Raw genomic sequence first — 10,376 nt, 5'->3', positions numbered from 1 at the left:
AAAAAAAAGGGGGCTGGGGATGTAGCTTAGTAGTGGAGTGCTTGCCTAGCACACAAGAGGTCTTGGGTTCAATTCCCAGTTGAGGGAAGAAAAGTGAGGCAATTGCTTGGTCACTCATCCTGTCCTTGATCCCTCAGCTACCACTATTCCTGCTACCCTTCTTGTCCCTAACATTGTCAGAACTGTTACTGTGTGACCTTGTTAACTTGTCTTTAGTGTATCTAATGCACCCACCCCTGAAATATTAGGAACATTTTATCCATTAGGATTTCAGCTGGAGATTTCAGCTCTCCTGACCTGCTAGGAGCTGACAGTACAGGATGGCTAAAGGGAATTACCTGCAGCAACAGAAATTGTTGGAATATTTGATCTGATAAACTTGAGAAAAATGTGCAGCTTATTCAGAGAGACATCCAGAAAACATACTCATGGCCATTAGAAATGCTTTTATTTAGAAAATAACTACTTAAATATAAACATCTCCAAATATAAACACTTTTCACAGGAGACCTTGCATTACTGCCTGACACCAGCAGATGCTGTGGCCCAAGGGGTCTCCTGATTCACTGGGATTTTAAGGCCAATGTGTGGCTGGGGGAGCAGGGCTGAGAGGCTGTTTTTAATTCATTTTCTTAAAAGACAAAATTCAGTTTCCCATTCCAAGCGAGGCTTCATATCTAGGGGAGAGCTCAAGTACAGAAGCCCTGCTAAAACAAGATTTTTAGGGACAGATTCTTAGGGTAAGGGATTAGCAAGAGTCTTCCTGTGACTGGTGGGAGGTCTTGACAGGCACTTTGGAATCTGTTTGGCTTTGAATATTGTCTCTGAAGCATGGAGGTTAGTGGTGAAACAGAAAGTCGAGGATAAGCTACTTCTGGGACTGTGTATCCTAACAAATAAGTCCCAAGGGTTGTCTTCTGCTTCTGCAGCTGTAACCAAATGGTGTGCTTTGAAGGAGAAAGGCACCTAGTCTTCCACCAGGCTTGACTGGTTTGAGATTAATATAGAACCAATACTTTCAATGATGCCTGGAGCTCTGATCCTGTTATTCTAGGAAATTCTATCAGTTACTCAGCACAGGGAGCAGTGGCCATGAGACTTCACACACAGATGCATCTAGCATGGGAGGACCTTTCAGATGAAGGGTTGGAGGAAAATAAAGACCCTAAACACTTCCTGGTAGAAGAGAGCAGTTGAACTTTGTATAGCCAATCTGGGAACACAGTAGAATAAAAAAGATTGAGTATTTCAGGAGCTTTGGAAATTAGGGGTGTTTGTGTGTGATGAGAGACAAAGAAAATGTGCTAGATACTGGAGGTGTCTCAGAAGCTTTGAAACACTAGTCTCTGTGCAATCCTGACAAACTCCTCGCCACAAGCAGCAGCACAACCTGAAAGGGCTCCCCCAGCCTGGCTCTCTCTACTTCATCCAAGTCAGTTTCTGGTCAGTTGATCGTGGAGCATGGGGCCACCCCAGACTCAGTAGGGTACAACCAATGCCAGCACAGCTTCCTGCAGACAGAGAACACTGGTCTTCTGATTGGAAATTTCTCATTTCCAAAGGCCGACCCCAGCACTTGCCTCTCTTCTTGTGGTCACTGAATCACTGGCAAGCCCCAGGGGCCATTTCAAATTCTAGAAATTCTAGCGAGCATCAAGGTTTACAACCCAATCCAGGAGAACAAGACTTGTCTTGCGCCCCAAGACTTGTCATGGTTAAGCAACGTGGCAGGGCCTGGGTCTCGGGAACAGGTTCCTCTCGGCGGCCCACCAGAACCTTTCAGCAGACTGAAAGCGAAGGCAGCAGGGTTGAGTGGAAGGCACACCTGGCTCAGGTGTACTCGGCTTTGCGGATATAGTTGGATGGGACGTAGCCTTTCTTTCCATTGACTTCAGCTAACCACCACTCTGTATTGCCTGTAACATCTTTAAACTCGAGGATCTTGAGTCTCTGATTGGCTGAGACACTCAACTCATTTGGGTTTCGAGCCTTGAAGGTATAAACAGCAAAATAGACCTGTGTGAGGGAGAAAGAGTGAGTTAGGAAACTGGAACAATGCTGTCCACAGAACGTGGGGGATGGGGGGGTCTGTAATGGCACCTGGTTACTGAGCACTTGAAATGTGACCAGTGAGACAGAACTGAATTTTTAATCTTCATTTTAATTAATTTAAGTTTAGATAGTTATACATGGCTGGAGGATCCTATAGTGAACAGGGCAGATTGAAATAAAATCACAGAGGTTAACCAGAAGATTTCCCAGTTGTGAATCTGTAAAGGGCTTCACACCAGGCAGGTTTAAAAGGTGCAAAATATAAAGGCTATACTCAAATTCACAGGGGCAGGGCAGGCCATAACAAAAGTAGGAAAAAACTCAAGTACTGCCAGAATTTCATTTCTAAATTCTAGAAATAAAATACTTATTTGAAAAAAAAATTTTTTTTAAAATGTGTTAAATAGCAGACTTTATACAACCTAAGAACAACTAGTGAGCTGGAAGAACTAGAAGAACTGGAAGAGTGAAAAAAGGTTTCAACAGAATATTTTTTAGCTGCCCAGTGATAGCAAAAGGGGTCCAGGGAGAGCCTGAGTAACAGAAGGTGCTCACTGGCAAGGCAGGGAGGCTCCTGCGTGCTGGGTAGGATTTATCTGTGGGCTCATCAGATCACCCCCAAGTCCAGGCAAACTTCTGCCTCTTCCTCTCCTGCACCCACTCCCACTGTGGCAGGCCAGGGGGCACTCACCTGGTTGCCTTCTGCCTCACTGCTCTCTGGCTCTTCGTTTCTATCTTCCAGAGCCTGGGCTGCCCGCATACATCCTTTTACAAGGTCTTTACCTTGCCCATTGCGCCCTGGTACAGAGTAACCAACCACTTCTGGATGCCTGGAGCTTCGGTAGCAGCTCCTCATGGTGGCAATGGGTTGGCTTATATCTCTGGCCACGTCAGCAGAGTCCCCTGACCCAGGCTGGCAGGTGGGGTCTGGGTCTGAAGGGCACCTGGAAAGATCACTCTCTGGACTGTTCAGGTTCAAGGATGCACTGAGAATTCCTTGGTCACAATCCTTCAACAAAGATGCATCTTGAGGCTGCTTCAGGCAAGGCCCGGATGTAAAGGACACAGCCATGCTGCTGGGGTTGAAGGTTAAGGTGCTGTTGCTGTTCTGTCGTGGGAATCTGGGGGAGGAGCCACTGTGCTCTGACTCAGTGGAGGAGTGGCTGCCCACAGAGGCATCTGAGCGTCGCGCATTGTATGGTCTCAAGAAGGAGCTGTACACAAAGCCTTTGGTGACTGCAGAAGGAAACACCAATGTCAAGAGCTTGTAGCAGAAGGCAGAGGGAGGCAGGAAGCAGGGAATCAATAGTAAGAAACTATGGCTTAAAAGCTAGGTTGGCTGGGGTTGTGAATCAGTGGCAGAGTGCTTGCCTAGCATGTGTGAGGCACTGGGTTCAGTTCTCAGCACCACATGTAAATAAATAAATTAAATAAAGGCCCATTGATGACTAAAAATTTTTTTACAAAATTAAAAAAGGGCTAGGTCAATGGTGAGCAACAAAAATAAGATGCCTACTGACAAAACAGACCAGAATATTCAATCCCAGGATTCAATGGGCATGAATAGAATGAAAAGTTATGGCTACCTGTCAATTCACTCTTGTTACAACCTCATAACAGATGAGTAATAGCAGGCCTGTGGACAACTGAGAGGATAGTAATTAAAAACTGCCAGGAGCAGTGGTGCATGCCTGTAATCCCAGTGGCTTAGGAGGCTGAGGCAGGAGGACTGTGAGTTCAAAGCCTGCCTCAGCAACTTAGTGAGGCCTAAGCAACTCAGTGAGACCCTGTATCTAAATAAAAAATAAAATAAAATAAAAAAAGGCTGGAGATGTGGCTCAGTGGTTAAGCACCCCTGGGTTCAATCCCTGATACCAAAATACAAAAACAAAAAAAACTACCACATGTTTGAGAATAGGCATATGAAGAAAATTTAGTAGAACATCCAGACCATGGCTAAGGAGAAGACTCAGCAAAGTATATGTTCAACTACAGCACGTGTGGCAAAGAGGGATCTGAAGTCATCCATGTGTTGAGGAGCCCCTCATACAAGACCTCATTGCAAGTTTGAGGCCAGCCTCAGCAACTTAACAAAATATTGCCTCAAAATAAAAAGAACTAAAAAAAGTTGGGGATATAGCTCAATAGTAGAGCTCAATCCCCAATACCACCAAAAAAAACCCAAAAAAAAAAAAAAAAAACCAAATGTTGTGGAATACTGTGAGCATTGTTCAGTAGGAAGGTGTTCATGCATGTTCAAGTACACACAGCACAGGTATCACATAAGCTTACTTTAACAACTGCCTGAGATGGTGACTGAGAGGGCACACCATGATCAAACCCTTGACAGCAAAAATGTTAAGTTAGGATTAAAATTAGTCTCACATCGCTTTGTTCAGGATTTGGCAAAAAGGCACTAAAAATACCTTTGTTTTTCAAAGCTTTTTGGATTTTGGAATCAAGGAAAAAGGATTATAGATTAGTCTTATTCTTTGAAATTTTCTTTGAATTCTGAAAGTTCCCCCCTTCCAAAAACTGAGTTGCTTTTAAAGTCATTCCCTAGTTATGAAGTACAACTGTTCATAGGGAGAAAATTCAAAAAGTAAACAAAAGTCCCAGGTTTTCAATTCACGCACAAGGCAAATCCACAGCAAGTGAAGGCAGCTTCTCGTGTGGCTTGGAACAGGGCTCCGTCAGGCAGTTTCCACTGTCTGGCCAACATAAAGCATGGCAAGATCTTGCAAGATAAGTTAGGGAATCTCTTCTGGAATTTGTCAAAACAGGTTTTGTTTTGGCAATGATCTGGGCATTAACATTCTCCAGAGATGAAGAGGGCTTTCAGGGTTGTTTTCCTACTTTAGTTACTTTCATCTGGTACCTAAAATTCTTACCTCCATTGTCAATCAGCCAGCGGTTCTGACTGCCCATGGGGTCTTTCTTTTTGATCACACCCACCAGGTCACCTTCCAAAAGTGAGACATCCAAGTCCTGAGCAGCATTGAAGTTCCGTTCTGCCTGGAAGAGTTTCTCGGGGGGATACCTTGCCAGCAGGGAGGCTCGGAGTTCTTCTGACTGTAGCATGTAACTTGGCTGAAAGGCAACACACGAGACACCATAACAAGAAGCCCTGCCTGGCCATTACCCTAGCAGCCATATTTAATCTCATCTTGTAGAGTCCCAGAAGGGAGGCAATGACCATCAGCCACTCACCACCCCATCGGATGTTTCCATAACTGAGCGAGCCGGTGTGGTTAGGCAAAACTCACAGCCTCTTAGCAATGTTTTGGTACCTTTGTAGCTATGAAAATATCAAAATACCTAAGTAACATCACTAGGTCTTCTCATAATTTGCTAGGTGCACATAAATAATTGATAATTTCCCTAACTTGACTTCACCATATATAAAAACAAGTTAACAGTCATAAAAAGAAAAACTAAGGGTAATAATAAATTTGGTTTTACCTTTTAAGGTAATGTAAACATCTATGGAATTATAATGAGCAAAAATATCATTAGCAAAGGCATGGCAGCATATTTTTAGATTATGAGCCCATATAACCTGGTGCACCTTACCCTAATGTTTTAAAATACAAAAGAACCGAGTTAAAAAAGCAGTTGGTGATTGACTATAATGCCTTTTCTAACACATGATCAAAAATTGGCAGGCCTGGCAGAATATACCCTTAAATCAAAGTAGTAATATTAATACTTCAGTAAGATCCAAGCCTGACCTTCATATCAAGTATGAGAAAACTACAGGTGGCTGCTATAAGGTACTAGGAGGCATAGTGCTGATACTCAGGAAATAGTAAATGAATGCATGAGGCTGTGACAGATGACACCCAATAACATTTAAACTGATCATCTACAGAGACAAGAGCCAGGTCCATCAACAATGATGAGGATGAGAATGATATGATACTTGTATAATGCTTACTATGTAAACTTTTCTTTTCTTTTCTTTCTTTTTTGGTACTGGGGATTGAACCCAGGGGTGATTAACCATTAAGCCACATCCCCAGCACTTTTTTATATTATATTTAGAGACAGGGTCTCACAGAGTTGCTTAGCCTTGCTAAATTGCTGAGGCTGGCTTTGAACTTGCAATCCTCCTGCTCAGTCTTCCGAGTTGCTGGGATTACAGGCGTGCACCCCTGGCCTGGCATGCCAGGCATTTTCTTAAGTGCTTTCCATATATTAACTCATTTTAGCTTTGTGAGAACCCTATGATGTAGGTATTAGTTATCATCTATGTCTAGAGATGAGGGATTAAGGCCCAGAAGGGAAGCCACATGCTCAAAGACAGTGGGCAAGCATCCATGCTGGGATGTGAACCCAGGTGGTCCAGCTCTGGAGTTGACACTCATTCCTTCCCACTCCCCACACCAGGGATTGAATATAGGGCCTCACATGTGCTAGACAAGTCTCTACCACTTAGCTACCCCAGTCTTTTTAAAATTTTATTTTGAGACAAGGTCTCACTAAGTTCCCCCAGACTGGCCTTGAACTTTTGATCCTCCTGCCTCAGTCTCCTGAGTAGCTAGGATCACAGGCGCATGCCACCCTGCCCATCTGGAGTTCACACTCTTAACCCCGAGGGTGTGCTACCTCTCAGTTCACACTTACCATGCCCAGTAGGGGCTTCCGAGCAGACTGGCGGTCTGTCGTTTTCCTCTCAAACGGCTTCTTGGTAGCCGGGAGAGACTCGGGGAAGAAGGTGAAGACCTGGAGTTGCTGCAGAACCCTGCTGTGCTCCTCATGGAAGATGGCAATCAGGTTTCCCTCTCTGCCGGCAACTTTGAGTAACTGCAGTCAATGGAAAGAGATGAGACAGGAAACAAGAGAATGTGGGTGAAAATACCCTGGGACCGACAGTCTCTAGAACCACCTGGAAGCTAGAGTTCAGCTGCAGTTTGCCAGGTGTGAGCTACCACCGGCAGCCAATGCGGGAGACGAGGTGCTCTGCAGCGCCGCCTAGGGGCCAGGGTGGCAGCACTTCTGGGGATTGCTCAAGATGGAGAAAGTTTAAAAAGCCCCAGGTTTCACGGCACCATCAAGAGATCAAGAATTTCTGAAGGGCTCGACTGAACGACACACTTAATCTTTCTTGTTCGGATAACCTTTTGAAAAACCCCCACTGTGCACTCTCAGAAAAGCCCCAGAACTTCAGAGATGACTTTTCCACGGAGGGTAAGGGACTCACAGAAAGAAGCGGCTGCAACTGTTGCAGCGCCTGCTGCACAAAGTCGCAGTGGGCTTCCGCGTAGCCGTGGATGCAGTTGGTGAAGAGGCCCTGCGCGTACTGCTGGAACTTGGGCAGCTCGTCCAGCAACTGTGCGTTCAGGGCCTCATAGTTGTTCCGGGCAGACTGGAGCTCCTCCAGAGTTTTCTTGTCCTTTAACTTCTCTGCCCGTTCTGTGCAGTTGTAGAAGTCCAGAAGCTTGTCAAAGCGCTTCTGTACCAACTTGTGGGGCCCTGTGAACATGCTCAGTAGCTGATTCAAGGGAGAGATGACAAGCCGCTCGGTCCTCTCCTTCTGTAGGGACGAGAAAGGCACCGTGCTCAGTTGGTCAGAATCCTGTCTTTACAAGTCTCCAAAACACTCATGAGGCTGATTTTGTCGAGTCTGTACTACTGCTTTGACCATAGTGCACACAGCTGACCCCACGCAGACCCACAGCTGGGCCCCACTAACAAATTCTACAAAATCTCAGCATACATGTCTCCAACAATTCTCAAACATCAAGGCATTTGCAAAGGATGCTGATCCCACTTTAGCTACTCAGTTGATGCATGCTGAAGTACACGTGGATACGTTAGCCTTAGAAATGAGATGTGATAGGCTGGGGAGGTGGCTCAGTGGTAATGCGCTTGCCTAGCATATGTGAGGCATTGGGTTCGATTCTCAGCACCACATATCAATAAAATAAAGGCTTAACAACTAAAAAAAATTTTTAAAAGGTATTGTGTCCATCTATAACTAAAAAATATTTTTAAAAAGAAAGGAGACCTGATAGTCTACAAGGTAACACTTATTATGTGTTATCCATATAGCCTGTTGATATAGCTTGATTTTTTATTTTTTAAGGGGCAGGGTAACTTTCACATATCTATAATACTGTTTCTAGTCATGACACTACTTGGAAATACCTGTTTTTACTTTTCAAAATATTTTTTCTTTCTAAAAGGACAGACATTGAGGATAGGGTATTGAACAGATGATAGAACATAACAAGGTACTTAGTAGCATTTCATTGAAGTAATTTTCTGTTAGAACACCTGCAAATTCCTAAGTGTGTCCCCTGTTTTCCTTCAGTCATACAGAGAACTCCAAGAAACTCACACCCCACCCAATTCTATTTGCAATTAAGCCTAAATACATCTGTTCAGAAATTCCCAAGCAATTTGGCTCTTTTTTAAGAAAGTAGCTTATACTTTATGAAGATCTATTTGGTAATATCTCAACTTGAAAAGGAATATTCAGAAATAATTATCTATCAGAATTATCAATAGTGATGCCAGATTAAATTTCCTAATTTTCCTTTCCTAGTTTGCCCTCTGAGACTAACTAATTCCATCACACACACACAAAAAAAATCCATTGAATACATAAGGCCCTACCTGTCCCTCACACTCAGTCCTATTCTGAATATAAACCTTGACATGAACTTAACTAAAGGGCAGAATTAACTGCCATCTGAGATGACCCAGCTATGAGAAATGGACTGAATGGAGTCACTTACAAAATTTGTAAAGAGCTGGTCACTGATGTAGCGATGCACCTTCTCAAACTGCTCCAGGTCGCGGTGTCCCCTCTCCATGCACAGATCCCACATGCTCACAGCAGCCACCACCTTCACACAGGCTGATTCCTGGAGCCAGTTGGAGACACAAGTAAGAACACACAAAACTTTCTAGCCTTCAGCACTCATCCCATATAGTAGTCTGAAACAAAGGGTTCCATCGTGCAAACTCTCTTCTCTAGTAAAAAATTTCAACTTTAAAACAAGCAAACTTTTATAAACTGTGATTTATGGGTCACAGAGAGAAGCCAAGACTAAGGTTTTTAATCCTCTCTTTAGCATTTTTCTATGCCCCCGAGGTGAGAGGGTTTATTAATTCACCAAAAAGTAAATCAAAATTAGAACCAAGATGATTCCTACGGAATTGATGACGATCAATCACCTCCCCTCCTGAGTCTTGGCTCATGCTGTCACCTTCTCAGGGATGACTGACGTGACCTCTCCTCTTGACAATCTCTGTCCTGCTTCCCCCACTCTGATTTTGCTCCCCTGATGACTTTCACCCTGCTCTGCTTCTTCCTGTCTCTGCAAAAAATATTAATGCTTGCTAATTGTCTCTATCTCCCTCCACCTTCTGGTTGGTCATGATAGTTTGAGTCCAGGGCTGAATTTCTTTGACTGCCTGGCATCATGTTGGGTTTTCCCTTCTGATTTTTTTTTTTTTTTTGTACTGGGGACTGAACATAGGGATACTTAACCACTAAGCCACCTCCCCAGGCCTCTCTTATTTTGAGACAGGGCCTCACTAAGTTGCTGAGGCTAGCTTTGAACCTCAAATCCTCCTGCCTCAGCCTCCTAAGCTGCTAAGATTACAAGTATGTGCCACCGTGCCCAGCTTTGCCTTCTTTATTACATTTATAAATAAAACCAGTGCTTTGTCTAAAGGATGAGCAGGGGGATCTTCCTAATTCCTTTCCAATACAGAACTAATGTGAAACATGATGTCCTTTTATTTTATTTTAGAGAAGTATTATAGAGTCCCCAAGTATCAGTCCATATGCCAATATAGACACTAAATTATATGGTCAACGAATCTTAGTTCATTTTCTTCCTGACTCCCTATCAGCCAATCTACCAAATTTTATTATTTGGCAGGGCTTTTTAATTTTACGTCAGTGACAAAATTGTTCCACGTGTTCTCTCTCAATTTCTACCCTAGGGGTCAAAACCAAAATGAGCCATCCACTGAATGTTCCATATGTCCCACCTCAAAACACTATTGCCACTGCTATGGAAAGAGCCATCCACATCGGGGGCTCAGGCTTGCATTTGCTACACATTCAGAAAACCTGGGAAAAAAACAACCACTACGGACTCATCAAAATCAGGGAACAGTTCCAAGAAGCTGCAAGACAAGGGAACATACTTGGTAGTATTAGCTGCCCTAATACTGTTCTTGTAAAATCTCACTTTAAGTTAATGTGTTCCTGGAAAGTTTTATAAGCCTTAGTTTAGACCAAATTACATTTTTTAACAACCTGAAGGGAGTTATGTAAAAGGAATGTAGAGGGCATTTCAAAT

The 10,376-nt window shown here is 43.6% G+C and overlaps 1 protein-coding gene across 4 annotated transcripts in view; it reads right to left on the bottom strand.

Annotated features, from left to right (window-relative positions):
- Positions 1-431: 431 nt before the first annotated feature.
- The window catches only part of DNMBP (dynamin binding protein), a 94,585-nt gene continuing 84,640 nt past the window's right edge, over positions 432-10,376 (bottom strand). For all 4 annotated transcript variants that reach the window (XM_079138092.1, XM_079138095.1, XM_079138093.1 and 1 more), the window contains 6 exons: positions 8,796-8,924; positions 7,256-7,588; positions 6,679-6,858; positions 4,944-5,142; positions 2,744-3,288; positions 432-2,016 (listed from right to left, as the gene is read on the bottom strand). In XM_079138092.1, the coding sequence (XP_078994218.1) occupies positions 1,831-2,016; positions 2,744-3,288; positions 4,944-5,142; positions 6,679-6,858; positions 7,256-7,588; positions 8,796-8,924 (1,572 nt within the window). In that variant the 3' untranslated portion in view covers positions 432-1,830. The remainder of the gene's footprint in view (positions 2,017-2,743; positions 3,289-4,943; positions 5,143-6,678; positions 6,859-7,255; positions 7,589-8,795; positions 8,925-10,376) is intronic.

Source organism: Sciurus vulgaris (assembly GCF_902686455.1).
Source record: "Sciurus vulgaris genome assembly, chromosome: 4".
In the NCBI taxonomy this organism is placed as follows: domain Eukaryota; kingdom Metazoa; phylum Chordata; class Mammalia; order Rodentia; family Sciuridae; genus Sciurus; species Sciurus vulgaris.
The sequence above is the reverse complement of the archived record's forward strand: the minus strand, read 5'-3'. Positions and strand labels throughout refer to the sequence as shown.